The sequence below is a fragment of the Pseudochaenichthys georgianus genome, chromosome 16 (assembly GCF_902827115.2).
Source record: "Pseudochaenichthys georgianus chromosome 16, fPseGeo1.2, whole genome shotgun sequence".
Taxonomy (NCBI): Eukaryota; Metazoa; Chordata; class Actinopteri; order Perciformes; family Channichthyidae; genus Pseudochaenichthys; species Pseudochaenichthys georgianus.
Genome location: NC_047518.2, coordinates 41,276,704 through 41,292,885, shown reverse-complemented (window position 1 = coordinate 41,292,885; position 16,182 = coordinate 41,276,704). Strand labels below are relative to the sequence as shown.

General features: G+C 42.8%; 1 protein-coding gene across 3 annotated transcripts; it reads left to right on the top strand.

Annotated features, from left to right (window-relative positions):
• The first annotated feature begins 5,884 nt into the window (after nt 1-5,884).
• LOC117461289 (calcitonin gene-related peptide type 1 receptor-like) lies at nt 5,885-16,182 on the top strand. Of its 3 annotated transcripts, none has more exons than XM_034103107.2 (13): nt 5,885-6,028; nt 6,988-7,065; nt 7,887-8,037; nt 8,124-8,231; nt 8,938-9,050; nt 9,133-9,224; nt 10,448-10,574; nt 10,659-10,812; nt 11,135-11,195; nt 11,274-11,340; nt 11,433-11,651; nt 11,814-11,855; nt 12,902-16,182. In XM_034103107.2, the coding sequence occupies exons 1-13, from the start codon at nt 5,912-5,914 to the stop codon at nt 13,106-13,108; spliced, it is 1,536 nt and encodes a 511-aa protein (XP_033958998.1). In that variant the 5' UTR covers nt 5,885-5,911; the 3' UTR covers nt 13,109-16,182. The 3 variants fall into 3 exon arrangements, with proteins under 3 accessions (XP_033958998.1, XP_033958999.1, XP_071062082.1); XM_034103108.2 differs by having other exon boundaries at nt 5,899-5,969; XM_071205981.1 differs by lacking the exon at nt 5,885-6,028 and adding an exon at nt 6,052-6,866.

The following is a 16,182-nucleotide window of genomic DNA, read 5'->3' as shown; positions in this document are numbered from 1 at the left end:
CAGAACGAACTGACCAAAATATGGACTCAGCCAACCCCAAGACGCTGCAGACCGCCCTGTCCGTACAGGGTAACGTCATCCATCAACACCAGGAGCAGCTAAAGAATATTAGCCAAGGAGTCAAGGAGCTTTCAGATCGCCAGGAGGGTTTCCAGACCTCCGTCACTTCACAGGTGAACCATCTGGCAACACAGCTCCACGGGCTTCCCTCTCATCTGGAGGCAGCTCCCACAGCTCCGATTCCTGCTCCTCCACCTGATGCCAATCCTGCTGTGAATCACGCTCTCCTGTTCCACTGCGGTTGGCAGCACCGGAGAAATACTCAGGAGAATTGAGCAACTGCAGAGCCTTCTTAGTCCAGTGTGATTTACATTACCAACTTAATCCAGCAGCTTTTGTATCTGATGAGGCTGAGATAGCGTTTATGGTCTCCCACTTAACAGGCAGAGCTGCCGCATGGGCCAATATCTGTAGATCCTTCATAGCGTTCAAAGACACTATGAGCTGCATATCTGATATTACCTCACCTGCCGGTGACGCCACTCGGGCTCTCATGCAGCTCAAACAGCACTCCAGGCCCGTAGTAGATTATGCCATAGAGTTCCGTACCTTAGCCATAGACAGTGGCTGGAACACTCCAGCATTAATAGATGCCTTCCGCGATGGACTCTCAGAGACGATTTAAAGATCACCTGGCTCCATTAGAGTTACCACAAGACCTCAAATCACTCATTTCCACGTCTCTTCGAATTGACAATCGCATCAGGGAAAGAGAGAGAACGACTCAGAGTCTGTCTCGTCTCTTTGAGCCTGTCCCTAATGCCAAGAAACCTGAATCAATCCTTCCACTAAACGGTGTGGTTGGGTCGGTAACTTGGCAGATAGAAACAGATGTGAAGCAGGCACCTAGTGAGTGTCCAGACAACCGTTTGTTTGTCCCTGTGTCTTTACGCTCTCAGGTAATCCACTGGGCTCACACGTCCAAGCTCACATGCCATCCGGGGGTCCGGCAAACTATGTTTGCCATAAAGCAGTGGTTCTGGTGGCCGGCCATGAGAAAAGAGGTCTCTGAATATGTGGTGGCCTGTCCAGCGTGCGCCCGGAATAAGACTTCTTCCCAGGCCCAGGTGGGTCTGCTCCAGCCCCTCCCAGTGCCTCAACGACCATGGTCGCATATCTCCATGGACTTTGTGACTGGATTCCCACCTTCCAAAGGTAACACTACCGTCCTTACAGTGGTGGATCGGTTCTCAAAGATGGTACATTTCATTCCTCTGCTCAAACTTCCCTCTGCCAAGAAAACGGCAGAGGTCATGCTTACTCATGTGTTCAGAATTCATGGTTTTCCCAGCGACATAGTTTCAGACAGAGGTCCTCAATTCACTTCCATCTTCTGGAAGGAGTTTTGCCAGCTCCTCTGCACCACCGTCAGCCTGTCCTCCGGTTATCACCCGCAGTCCAACGGTCAGACAGAATGCCTGAATCAGGACCTCGAAACCTGCCTCTGGTGTCTCGTGTCCCAGAAGCAATCCACTTGGAGCGATCATCTGACCTGGGTAGAGTACGCTCACAACACTCTTCTATCGGCTGCCACTGGTCTCTCCCCGTTCCAGTGTGCGAACGGATATCAGCCCCCTCTCTTCCCTGCCAATGAAGAAGAAGTCAAGGTGCCATCCGCGCACGCTATGGTTCGACGCTGTCTGGGTCGGTGCTCGGCAGGCGCTACTCCGGACCTCGACCCGGATGAAGTCAGCGGCGGATCGTCACAGACGTGCGGCCCCCCTCTACAAGCCGGGACAGAAAGTATGGCTCTCTACCAAGGACCTACCTCTTTATGTTCATTCCAAGAAGTTGGCACCGAGGTTTGTGGGTCCTTTCCCAGTCTCAACAATCATTAACCCTGTCTCTGTGCGCCTCAAACTCCCCAGGTCCTTGAAGGTTCATCCTACGTTTCATGTCAGCAGACTGAAGCCAGTTCAAGAGAGCACTCTGGTTTCTTCAAACCTTTTCGTCTCCGGGTTGTGCAATTGAGTCCTCATATCAGTGAGTCACGATTCCTAACAGGAAATATTATTGAATAAAATAAACTGCTGAAAACAAATGGGGTTTTGGGTAAAACTATTATTAAAATGTTTAATTTTCATATTTATTTAGAATCTAGCTTGGTACTTCAGATATACCTTTTATAATAAGACCCTGAGTCTGTAATAAAGTTTTCTTTCATTCATTCAATAGTGTCTACTTTCATCCCTCCTTACATTACGTTACTTAAATTATATGCATTTAGCAAATAATTTCCTTTTATGGTTTGATTCTTGATTTGAAATGCATTTCTTTTTTGAACACCTTATTTATTAAACACAAATACAGTCTATGCTTTTGATGAATGTATTGATCTTAAACAGCGTTTGGAAACTAAACTGTTCCTACATTTTGTTCATGATACTATAAAATAAAGACCAGCAGAGGGCACTGCTGCTGAGGAACATAAACTGTTGCTGATTAGTCTCCAATTTCAAGTTCAGTCATTTAGTGAAAATAACCCTTATTTGATATAATGTAGTTTATTTATAGTAATACATAATAGCCAGTCTGTAATCTTGTAGGATTGGCTCTCTTTTTGTAACTGGAATATTCTCATTATTACTATAATAAACACTTTACACTTTTAATTGACTGTTTTACAATCTTTATACGCATGAATATAACTGTTGACTGCATTCCTCTTTACACCTCTGTATGAAGATAACTTTATTCTAAAATGTATTTCTGTTGATATTTTAGGACAATGTTTGCACCGATTCATTTCTGAGAGTCTCACTTTTACTTTGGTGATTCTCTTTGTTTTCACATCGGCTATCTGATGAGCGTTGTTGGAGCTTAGGATTCATCATAAGACAGAATCAGAATGCCTTTACCCGTCCCCCAAAGGGGCCCCAGCCGAGCCAAAGACCGCTTCACTTCAGCTAAGAAGCACAATCACACTATTTAGTAAATACACATCCTGCAACAGTTCTGAGATACAGCAGCCAGGTTTACATTGAACAGTTAATAACGGCATATATATATATATATATATATATTGCACATCATTTGTATTTCACAACAAAGGGTTTTATAGCATATGTGTTGTTATATGTGTAGGGGTCTACCAGGGACCATGATGGTTATGTAGTCTGTGTAGGGGTCTACCAGGGACCATGATGGTTATGTAGTCTGTGTAGGGGTCTACCAGGGACCATGATGGTTATGTAGTCTGTGTAGGGGTCTACCAGGGACCATGATGGTTATGTAGTCTGTGTAGGGGTCTACCAGGGACCATGACGGTTAGTCTGTGTAGGGGTCTACCAGGGACCATGATGGTTATGTAGTCTGTGTAGGGGTCTACCAGGGACCATGATGGTTATGTAGTCTGTGTAGGGGTCTACCAGGGACCATGATGGTTATGTAGTCTGTGTAGGGGTCTACCAGGGACCATGACGGTTAGTCTGTGTAGGGGTCTACCAGGGACCATGATGGTTATGTAGTCTGTGTAGGGGTCTACCAGGGACCATGATGGTTATGTAGTCTGTGTAGGGGTCTACCAGGGACCATGACGGTTAGTCTGTGTAGGGGTCTACCAGGGACCATGATGGTTATGTAGTCTGTGTAGGGGTCTACCAGGGACCATGACGGTTAGTCTGTGTAGGGGTCTACCAGGGACCATGATGGTTATGTAGTCTGTGTAGGGGTCTACCAGGGACCATGATGGTTATGTAGTCTGTGTAGGGGTCTACCAGGGACCATGATGGTTATGTAGTCTGTGTAGGGGTCTACCAGGGACCATGATGGTTATGTAGTCTGTGTAGGGGTCTACCAGGGACCATGATGGTTATGTAGTCTGTGTAGGGGTCTACCAGGGACCATGATGGTTATGTAGTCTGTGTAGGGGTCTACCAGGGACCATGACGGTTAGTCTGTGTAGGGGTCTACCAGGGACCATGATGGTTATAGAGTCTGTGTAGGGGTCTACCAGGGACCATGACGGTTATGTAGTCTGTGTAGGGGTCTACCAGGGACCATGATGGTTATGTAGTCTGTGTAGGGGTCTACCAGGGACCATGATGGTTATGTAGTCTGTGTAGGGGTCTACCAGGGACCATGATGGTTAGTCTGTGTAGGGGTCTACCAGGGACCATGATGGTTATGTAGTCTGTGTAGGGGTCTACCAGGGACCATGACGGTTAGTCTGTGTAGGGGTCTACCAGGGACCATGATGGTTATGTAGTGTGTGTAGGGGTCTACCAGGGACCATGACGGTTAGTCTGTGTAGGGGTCTACCAGGGACCATGATGGTTATGTAGTCTGTGTAGGGGTCTACCAGGGACCATGATGGTTATGTAGTCTGTGTAGGGGTCTACCAGGGACCATGATGGTTATGTAGTCTGTGTAGGGGTCTACCAGGGACCATGACGGTTATGTAGTCTGTGTAGGGGTCTACCAGGGACCATGATGGTTATGTAGTCTGTGTAGGGGTCTACCAGGGACCATGATGGTTATGTAGTGTGTGTAGGGGTCTACCAGGGACCATGATGGTTATGTAGTCTGTGTAGGGGTCTACCAGGGACCATGATGGTTATGTAGTGTGTGTAGGGGTCTACCAGGGACCATGACGGTTAGTCTGTGTAGGGGTCTACCAGGGGCCATGATGGTTATGTAGTCTGTGTAGGGGTCTACCAGGGACCATGACGGTTATGTAGTCTGTGTAGGGGTCTACCAGGGACCATGATGGTTATGTAGTCTGTGTAGGGGTCTACCAGGGACCATGATGGTTATAGAGTCTGTGTAGGGGTCTACCAGGGACCATGATGGTTATGTAGTCTGTGTAGGGGTCTACCAGGGACCATGACGGTTATGTAGTCTGTGTAGGGGTCTACCAGGGACCATGATGGTTATGTAGTGTGTGTAGGGGTCTACCAGGGACCATGATGGTTATGTAGTGTGTGTAGGGGTCTACCAGGGACCATGATGGTTATGTAGTCTGTGTAGGGGTCTACCAGGGACCATGATGGTTATAGAGTCTGTGTAGGGGACTACCAGGGACCATGATGGTTATGTAGTCTGTGTAGGGGTCTACCAGGGACCATGATGGTTATGTAGTCTGTGTAGGGGTCTACCAGGGACCATGATGGTTATGTAGTGTGTGTAGGGGTCTACCAGGGACCATGATGGTTAGTCTGTGTAGGGGTCTACCAGGGACCATGATGGTTATGTAGTCTGTGTAGGGGTCTACCAGGGACCATGATGGTTAGTCTGTGTAGGGGTCTACCAGGGACCATGACGGTTATGTAGTCTGTGTAGGGGTCTACCAGGGACCATGATGGTTATGTAGTCTGTGTAGGGGTCTACCAGGGACCATGATGGTTATGTAGTCTGTGTAGGGGTCTACCAGGGACCATGACGGTTATGTAGTCTGTGTAGGGGTCTACCAGGGACCATGATGGTTATGTAGTGTGTGTAGGGGTCTACCAGGGACCATGATGGTTATGTAGTGTGTGTAGGGGTCTACCAGGGACCATGATGGTTATATTGTCTGACCGCTGCTCAGTATTTATTGGCTATATGATAAGAAAGTCCTTGAAACATATCCGTAGTATCTGCCACGTAAATCAGTTCCCCAATGTGCAACAATATTCATAACCACGACAGCTATAGATGAAATATGTCAACAGAAAAACAAGCATTGTATATGATTCAAAGACTCTAAAGATCAACTGATGAAATATCATATACATAATATAAAGGATACGGTGTAATGTCATCGACCCTTTGTGCGGACATTCTTCTGAAGGGATGTCCTCTATCTGTGATGTCACCCTGAGCTCAGTCAGCTCTGCTCTGCTCAGTGGCTCTCTGACTCTGTTGCGATCACATGCCTCAAGGATTACTCCAAAGGAAGTCTTGGAAACAGCTATTCTGTCCCTGCGAAGGTAAACTCTGCGACCAAAGGAACAATCTTCAAGAAGTGGAAAGAGTAGCTCCTGTGAAGGTACGCTTGTAACGGTTTCTCAGCATGGAGACTGTTGGAACACTCTCATGGTACTTGGAAAGGGGAAGTGTTCATTTGTGAATGTCTTTGTGAACTATTTATGCTTATGTGGACATAAGTCCTTGATATATATTTGTATCTGACAGGTTGATCTGAAAAGAGATCGATGATCTCAATGGGACCGCCTGGTTAAATAAAGAAATCTCTAAAACACATTAACAAATATGACATTCTAATAATATATACCCTTTCAAACATATGAAACAACCAGGTGCAGTACAACCGAAAGCTTCTATGTACTCACTTGCTCACAGAGTTTCATGGTATATTGCTTTTTGATGTATTTAATGCTAATAAAGCTACAGCAAATCCACATGGCAGCTCCCCTCTTAATAAAAGTGTTTGGCAAGGTGCAGCTCATAGTGAAAACATTCCACAATACACCCATAGATTGTGATTGAGAGGGACTTCTATTTCTTACGTAATTCAATATAATGACAATCAAACCATACCTCTGTCGATTGTTACTGCTTTGAATGCTTGTGGTTATTATTTTGATCTTTTTTTTACCACCATTAGAACTCTTCCACCGACTGTCAACACATCAAATGCTTAACATTTGTATTATCATTTAGATAGATGTTCTACTTCTCATGGGGCATGCTTTTACTGCATTTGCCACGGTAATGTCTTTTGGCTAAACCTTGGTTCAACTTGCTCAACGTGCTTAATAAGCATGCAGGAAGGAAGCTGTGGGGGACAGAGGAAGCTAAAGGTCACATCTGTAACCCCTAATATCCAAAAAGGGGTGACCTGCCTTTCAAAATGAAAGACCCAGGTTTGGATACATAGTTTTACTGACACTTTTGTTTACATGACTTATGAATTTTAAATAAATGCAACAAGTGAAGTATTGTTTTCTTGTACAACTCAAGTTATAATACGTTTTGTTTTCTCAGTTACAAACTTTCCTCAGAAAATCCACGATGGAACGAAACTGCGTCATGTCTCTCCTGGTCTTTGGCACCCTCAATAAGGTATCTTAACTGCGCCATATGTCACCTGTGCATGCTTGTTTTGCATTCTTTGCAGCTTCACCATTGACTTTTATATAATTCATTCAGTTTTAAAGGTTGAATTAGGAGTGTATTCGATGTATTTGGGCAATGCATTGTTGACATTAGGATAGATGACCCCCTGTGGATCCACACTGAGTCAACTGCTTCCATACATTCCATACTTGTCATTTGAAATGCATTATTTGTATTGATTAATATTTAAACCCCCCCTGATGCAGTCATTGATTTTGCATTGCCCTTCCATAACGTTGAGTAACTTGTGAGAGAAGGATTAAAAGAGAAATGAGCTAAATCACAGCAGTAGAAGCTGAGATACACACACGTTATACTAATAGTAAAAGGTTAACCTTGACCCTACACTTCCCATGATGCAACTTGGGATAGATGTTAGTTTCCCAAGTAGCCCGAAGACATTTTCTCCTACTTGAGAATCTGGACTTGCAATGGAATGATCTAGGGGGTGAGATTAAATAAATTATAATTCTTCTCACTCCTTTTCGAACACTATGTGACTGTTGATGTTGCTAATGTTGTTGTTGTTGTTGTTGTTGTTGTTGTTGTAAATGTCACTTTGTTTTGTTTTCTCTTACATGACTATGCACTGCAAAAAAAATAGTTTTTTGTAATTATTTATTTTACTTAAAAATAAAATGTATCAATCAATACATCTAAATTATACATTTTATCCACTTAAATCCTCATGTGTTGGTGCTGGCTGGAGCGTTGCACACTAATCTCTACAAGTGTGCATCTGTGTGTGTTTCCAATTGTGTCGACAGCTGCTTGTGATGGCGACCCCTGAAGATGACCTGCTTGAGCATCTGAACCACCGTGGGGAACACCGGGCGACACTGAACCAAATCGCCACGGCCCAGTACGAGTGTTTCCAGAGGATGGTACAAGATTCCCACCGCAGAACCAAATCAATAGGTGAGAGATCAGATCCTAGGACTGATTTTGATCTCCCATATTTAGTCACTCTAACTGACATATCAGTGTGTGTCTTTTGTGAGCAGGGCCAGTGTGCAACACCACGTGGGATGGGTGGCTGTGCTGGGATGAAACTGAAGCCGGACCAACAGAGCAGAGCTGTCCGGACTACTATAAAGATTTTGATCCTCATGGTACAGTTATATGACTAACTTAAAAACCTTTTTTTGTGTAGTTAAAGGTCACCTATTGTGCAAAATGCACTTTTTGATGTCCTTTATACATAAATATGTGTCCCCGGTGTGTAAGGAGAGTCCCAAAGTGTCATAAAATACAATCCTCTCTCACCGCTTGCATGCAGACGCTCCAAAGGGGCGTGGCCAGAAGCAGACTGGTTACATTTAAAGGGCCAGACCCAGAATCAGCACTTTTGTAACAGGGCTGAAATAGAGGGGTATGAAGCATGGCTACAATCTGTTTGGTATTCTGAGCAAAACCCTTCAAAAATATGTTTTTTATATATCTGAGACCTATAATATATGCCTACATTATTATAATAGAAGACCTTTAAGTTGAGGCTGTCGAAAAAGGACGTTTACCTATTAATGGAAAAACAATAACCTTAATTTTTTTAAGTGCATTCTCACTGTTTTTAAGAATAATTTCTAGTCTTTAGATGGTGAAGCTCTTCGGCTATCCTTCTGATTTTGGTTGAGAAAATGTGACCTTTACTCCTTTTCTTAGATGAATATCAATGCCACTCTTATGTCCTTTAGCTTAGCATAACACAGACAGGATGGCAGCCAATCTTTACATCTCATCTAATTTCCTATTATATTTAATTTGCTTAATCCGAACACAAACATAAATGTAATTTTGTTGTTGCAAATGTGTTCACAGCAATGGCCTCCAAAGTGTGCTCAGAAACGGGCGAGTGGGGACGCCACCCCGAGAGCAACAGGACGTGGACCAACTTCACAATCTGCCAAGCCAACACCACGCATCACGGGAGAGTAAGGAGGAATAAAGACATTATACTTATTATATAAAGCAGCTTTTACTATTAAGATGTATTTATTCTTTGTTTTCTTGCAGGCGGCAATGACTCACTTCTACCTTGTTATGATTGGTCACGGCCTGTCGCTGGTGTCACTGCTCATATCGTTAGGAATATTCTTCCATTTTAAGTAAGTATTATATTGTGCTAATGTTTTAAAGGTCACCTATTATGCAAAATCCAATTGGTCATGTCTTTCATTCATAAATGTGTAAAGAGATTCTGAAAGTTTCAGGAAAAACGATTCTCTCTCTTTTTGTCCTGATCCATTTATATATACCTTATCACCTGAATCTCCTCCGAGAGCACCATTAAGCGCTTTCCCACCGGAGTACTTTTCCCAGTAATAGTTCCGATAGTTCCTGGGATTTTGCGTTCTCACCAAAAGATCTGGAACTAGAACTTTTTTTTGCGAACCTTTTCACCCCTTTTTAGTCCCTGCTAGAGAGGTGCTACTTTCCTGGGGAGGAAAAGGTTCCAATTTCTGATTGGCTGGGCGAATTGCAAACCACGGCCCGTAAAACTCGGAAAAGTTTTGTGATGCCGCCATTTTATTTGCTGGCATTAGCATTAGCATTAGCCCAGCGCACCAACGCAGAGAGACTAACTTATGGCAACACAAAATAAAACATGGGAGCGGTGGAGATGAGGAGGTGTCGGCGTTCTGGCGATTTACTCGGAAGGCTTCAGTAGAAGCTGCTGGGACTCCCAGCAGCTTCTACTGAAGCCAGTCCCCAACTCCGGGGACTTCCGGCCGGGGACTTTGGGCGGCAGTATACGCCGTGAAGTGGTTTGCGGCCTGCCAGTAAACCCAAAGCAGAAGAAGAAGAAGTGACGTCAGCGGCTTCATTTGCCTAATCCACCCCCAGGGACTTTTTCTGGTGTGAACGCGATCTGTACTTAGATCATCTGATGAACTAAGTACGGCAAAGTACTTGGTGTGAAAGCGCCTATTGTGTTATTTTTTACCAAATATCTCCCAGAGGGGCATTGCCAGCAGCAGCTCATTAGCATTTAAAGCTACAGACACAGAATCAGCACTTTTGAAACAGGGCTGAAACAGAGGGGATTATGAGATGCTAAAATGCACGATCTGTTTGGTATTTCGAGCCAAACACTTCAGAGACATGTTTTGTGTATAACTGAGAACTATAATATATTGATGAGAAAGAGTATAACAGGGGGCCTTAATTGAGATAAATACTGTAACTTATCAAAAGGCAGCCAGGTTTGATTGGACACGATTGCCAGAAAGCATAAAATGTGTAGTCAGCTTTTAGATTCTCCTAAATGTAAGTATCTCTTAACATTACTTACGGATAATTTATCAACATTTACATCCGCTGCCCTCAGGAGTCTGAGCTGCCAGAGGATAACGCTCCACAAAAACCTCTTCCTCTCATTCGTGCTGAACTCCATCATCACTGTTGTCTGGCTTACAACTGTGGTAAAGAAACAGGGACACACGTACAACGATTCTGTGAGTGATCCCACTTTCTAAATCCTACCAAAATTGTTTTAAATCATTGAAAACATGAAGACTGATTTTTATTTTCCCTTCTAGGTATGCTGCAAGCTGCTCATGTTCATCCACCTGTACCTGCTGAGCTGTAACTACTTCTGGATGCTGTGTGAGGGCATCTACCTCCACACCCTGATCGTGGTTGCGGTGTTTGCAGAAAAACAACACCTCGTGTGGTACTACCTGCTAGGCTGGGGTACGTAAAAGACACAGAGAGATTAAGTTACAGATCTGAATACTTCTACTTTGACTTAAGTACAAGATCTTAGTACTCCTCCCACCTCTGCGTAAAGACATATGTATGCACTGTTACTGTCAAATGGCTCCCTGAACATCTGGTGTTGTGTGCTCATTGAAACTCCCAACCCAGGAGCCTTTTAGCGTTTTTTGGATCTTACAGGCCTGAGGGGCGGAGCTTTATAGGCTTTAGTGAGGGGAGTGGTCTGTACTTGATTTACAGTCCAGGTGGTGATGCAGGTCAGGAGGATTGCCATAAATGTTCTCGTTGCATTCTGCAGGTTTTCCACTCGTGCCGACATTGATACATTCGATAGCGCGCTACTCCTTCTACAACGACAAGTGAGTCTTTTCAATTATGATGACCATTTAGAAATAAATCATGTGTGTTTTATGATAATGTGATGTATGCTTTTGCAGATGTTGGGTCAGCTCAGATACCTCCTTGCTGTACATTATCCATGGCCCCATCTGTGCAGCATTGGTGGTAAGAAATCCTGATTCACTGACCCACTAAAGACTTACTTCTGCCAAGACTGTTTCACAGGCATTTGGGTTGTAACGACTTTTGGTTTCCAGGTGAATCTTTTCTTCCTGCTGAACATCGTTCGGGTTCTTATCACAAAGCTGAGAGTGACGCATCAGGCCGAGTCCAGCCTCTACATGAGAGCGGTGAGAGCAACGCTCATCCTCATCCCCCTCCTCGGCATCCAGTTCGTGCTGCTCCCCTACAAGCCCCAAGAGCACTGGGTCTCTGAGATCTACCTGTACGTCATGGAGATCCTCATGCACTACCAGGTAATTGTGCCAATAAAAATCACCGGTGCATTATATAACAATCCATGCTCTTGTTGCATAACTGTCCAACGGCAATATCCTCAATAATACTGTTGTTAAAAGTGACCTTTCTAGAATAAGAGCATGAATATGTGGCTTAAGGGATATTGTGTATCTTTGCAGGGTCTCTTGGTTTCTACAATTTTCTGCTTCTTTAACGGAGAGGTGAGCATTGAGCTTGATTCAGCATTACATTTGTCCGATGCTGTGTAACATTTGTTGTGTTTATATCACATACACAAGCATGAAATGGAATATAAAAGAGGAGATGACCTCCGTGACCTTAAAGGTCACCTATTATGCTATATTTGAACAATATATTATAGGGCCATATCTTTACAAAACATGTATTTGAAGTGTTTTGCTCAAAATACCAAACAGATCACCCATTGTAGCCATGCGTCACACAGCCCTGTTACTAAAGTGCTGGTTCTGCGTCTGGCCCTTTAAATGTAACCGAGCTGCTGCTGGCCACGCCCCTTTAGAGCATCCAGGCAGTGAGCTCTGTGAAGAGAAGGCTGTCTACTCAGCAGAAACTCAGCTAAACGCTGCGGTGGTTAAACGCCATATTATGTTCCAAACCACATCAAGGATTATTTCTGAAACAGTGTGGAGCTCAAACGCTTTCTCTCTCGCAGGTTTACCACAACCTTTTATATCCGGCTTCTTTACACATATTCTCTCCAGTACAGGTTACATGCGCCGTGTTATGCATAGCTGCTGCACCTCGCGGGAGCGTGCACAGCGTAAAGCCAAAACTCACAGACATTTCAATGATCTGTTCGGCACAGTTAGGTTTGGAAACGGTATGATTTCCTTTTTGGAGGGCATGCATAACACGGCATAACACCGGAGCCTCGCTGCGGGGAAACTTTGGCGCTGTTCCGAGTTTGTTCTAATCTGTCAAAATGACGGACTGCTTTCAGATTTGTCCGTCATTGTTAAAAAAAATCCGTCATAGACGGAAAATATTCGGTTAACGCTCCTTACACACCGGGGACACCTATTTATTTAAAAAGAAATAAAAAAGTGCATTTTGCACAATAGGTGACCTTTAATACTGGCTACATGCCTAGATGGACGCTTCAATGATGGATATGAATGCACCAAAAATGCATTATTGATGGTCTTTGCTTAAAGTTTTCCTAAAGATAAAATGGAATGTGAATAGTGCAATCTTTGACCGCCTTCTTCTGCGCCTCTTCCTGCAGGTTCAGAGCGTTCTGCGGAGGAATTGGAACCAGCAGCGGATGCAGTTTTCCGGCACGTTTGCCAACGCCGACTTCTTCCGCTCGGCCTCCTACGTGGCGTCGTCGCTCACAGAGGTCCACCGCTGCTACAGCATTGAGAGCCACACCGAGCACATGAACGGCAAGAGCTACTCAGACATCTTCAGATCGGACAGCCCTTTCGTGTGAAGGAGACACGTGAGACACCGTTTCTTTGACATCTACCACGATGTTACCAAGATTGACGTCTTCTTGGAGTGTTACTACTGTTCATGGGAGATGAATACAAACTTTGTGGTTGTTTTTAAATCTCTCATCCAAAAAAACTAAAAACTAAATTACCCTTTTTCACAAATATTACCAAAACAGAAGGACACCCTACAAATATTCAAAGGACCCATTGCCGGACAAAAGGAAGACCCCCTGAATCTAACGGTGTCACTGTAAAGCATTAACTTAAGGATTTAATGCTTTTTTCCATCGTGTGGATTAACTTGAAGATACCATTTTAAAATGGGTGGTTGGTGCTGTGGAAAGGTGATGCACGAAAACCCTGTTTTCACAACTCATCTCTTGATAGCAAGAGCCAGAGTTAGCAGGAGCTAGCATAATGGCGCACTTGAAATAGCAACAAATAAGTTGGAAAGGAAAACTTAATGCCAATCAGTCAAGAAAAGTAAAATAAGTAGCATGCTTTTTGTTGTTAGACTATACAGAACTACACCAAAAAGTACAAACGCAAAAATAGAGCAAATAATTAGCTTGCTAGCTAAATGTCATTCCTGCTTTTTAACTACTTTTAATTAAATGCATGCAACTCAGAGTTTTCTATTTATGTATAAGGTCTTAGAAGATACGTCAGGCTCACTGTTCCTGCCTAATATCTGATATTCCAAAATGCTGGGGAGACTAAGATTCACAGAAGAAAATGTCTTGTGTTCTGTATGAATATGATATATGGAGGCACAAAATATGAAGCCTTTAGTGAACTGTTTATACTTAGTCAGCTAAGAATACATCCTTGTACAGTACTTATGTTCCGTTTGTCCACAGACTGCAACTGGTTAATCACTGTAGTAGTATCAACCTTCTAGAGGAATACAAAAAAAAGAATTCAGCAGGAACTGACATGTTGATTGACTGATAAGATAAAGTTAGTCACCTTCAGTAAAATACAATGTTACTTTCCTGTCGAGTGAAGAGCTGCTGGTTTCAGCCTTTCCAAACAGGAAATACACTTTTTCACTTCCTTGACGAGGTTTGGGTGAGAAGATCAAAACCACTCTGTCTGTTCAGTAAGAATGTACTTAGCTTAGCTTAGCATAAAGAACGGAAACTAAACCTTTAAATCTGAAGCACTGAATATTTTATAATGCTAATAAAATAGTTACTATAATGTACTATAATGATTTAGAACCATTTCAAAGCTTTGAGGGGTCCGAAAGAGTGGAAAAGCACTGTATAAATGATGTCCATTTCACATTTGCCATGGAGTATGCTATGTTAGCTTAGCATAGCATAAAGAGAACGCGATTTCTTCAAAAAAACACGTAAAAAGAATATAGCTTGGGTTTTCTGCACACAGAATCTCAATAATAATAGGGCTTTGTATTAACACAGGCAACTTTGAAAGGAGAAGGATATATATTATCTAAAATATTCGTTTGAATCACAGAAGTGTGTTTTGCCATGCTGTTACACTAGGGTGACCAGACGTCCCCGTTTTCCGGGGACAGTCCCCGTTTGTATTGGCCTGTCCCCGGTTGAAACTGTCCCCGTTTTTTAATATACGTTAAAAACACATAGCAAGGTGAAATAAAACGTTTCATGTCAGGAAACACTGGGTAAACAGACTGTGGTCAAGCCAGCCCCCACTTCGGGAAAACACAGTCAAGCCAGCCCGCACGTTATATTGCGGTGCGCGAATATCCTATGCATTACGGTAGAGGCCTGTAAAAACTGCCTTCAAAATAAAAGCGTTTACTCGGTCAATAACAAATATACCTAAAAAACACACCAAACATATTCATATATACTGGAGTTTAAATCAAGAAATATGTACTATATAATGTGAGCAATACTAATTTAAAACATAGTATGTATAACTACCACATTATAACTGAGTACAGTTATGAAGACATATCTGACATTTCCACTGGGTGACTAATTTCAATTGATGTTGACACCATCTCACAACACTCCTAAAATAACATTACTTTCTGAAGCACAATTTAAAATGTATGCTGTTTAAAATCTCAAATTAGATCTATTGTCCATCTATATTTTGATTATTATTTAATGGAAACCGTCCATAAACAAAGAGTCATTCGAAGTCAATCAAATACTTATTTCACTTCAGGGTGATAGCAGGAGACTCCATCTAGTCAATCAGAGAAAATCAGGACAATCTGACTTAGAATTTCAAAATAAAATACTTTTGAAATCTCATATATGGGCTATCGTCCTTCTGTTTTTATACAAGAATACATAAAAAACTGTCAAATTATCAAAGACTTATTTCACTCCAGGGTGATAGCAGGACACTCCATCTAGTCACTCAGAGAGAATCAGGACAATCTGACGTAGTTTCAAAATAAAAGACCTTTGAAGTCTCATATGAGCTATCATCCCTCTGTTTTTAGATAAGAATAAAACCAAAACTATCCAGTATCAAGTACTTGTTTCACTTCAGGGTGATATCAGGACACCCCATCTAATCACTCAGAGAGAATCTGGACAATCTGATGTATAGTTTCAAAATAAAAGACCTTTGAAGTCTCATTACATTACATTACTTGCATGTCACTTGTTAGACGCTTTTATCCAAAGCGACTTACATACTCAATACTGTGGGCAATCTCCACAGGAGCAATTTGGGGTGAAGTGTCTCAGGGACACAACGACATGCTGACTGCAGTGGGGTTTGAACCTGATCCGAACACCAACGCACTAATCTACTGCGCCCACACGCCTCCCAGTCTCATATATGAGCTATCGTCCTTTTGTTTGTATCCAACAGTTAAAATGTTCAAATTACATTAGAATTGTCCCCCTTTTTTCTTTAACAGTGAAGAACATTGGATATGTTAATGATATATTGACCGCAAAACTCAAAATGTCCTCGGTTTTAATTTTGAAAATCTGGTCACCTTATGTTACACACCATCATTCTACTCATGTTCATGTTGTATAGTTCTGTCAATAAATGCTTGTTAATACTGGAGAAATAATGCTGTAAATAAAAACAAGCTGTTTTAAACTGA

What these genes read in the sequence shown, in the direction of transcription:
- LOC117461289 (XM_034103107.2), top strand. Translation starts at nt 5,912, where the DNA reads ATGCCTCAAGGATTACTCCAAAGGAAGTCTTGGAAACAGCTATTCTGT. An exon ending in AAAGAGTAGCTCCTGTGAAG is followed by an intron (nt 6,029 to 6,987) that starts GTACGCTTGTAA and finishes TTGTTTTCTCAG; the next exon opens with TTACAAACTTTCCTCAGAAA. An exon ending in TCTTTGGCACCCTCAATAAG is followed by an intron (nt 7,066 to 7,886) that starts GTATCTTAACTG and finishes TTGTGTCGACAG; the next exon opens with CTGCTTGTGATGGCGACCCC.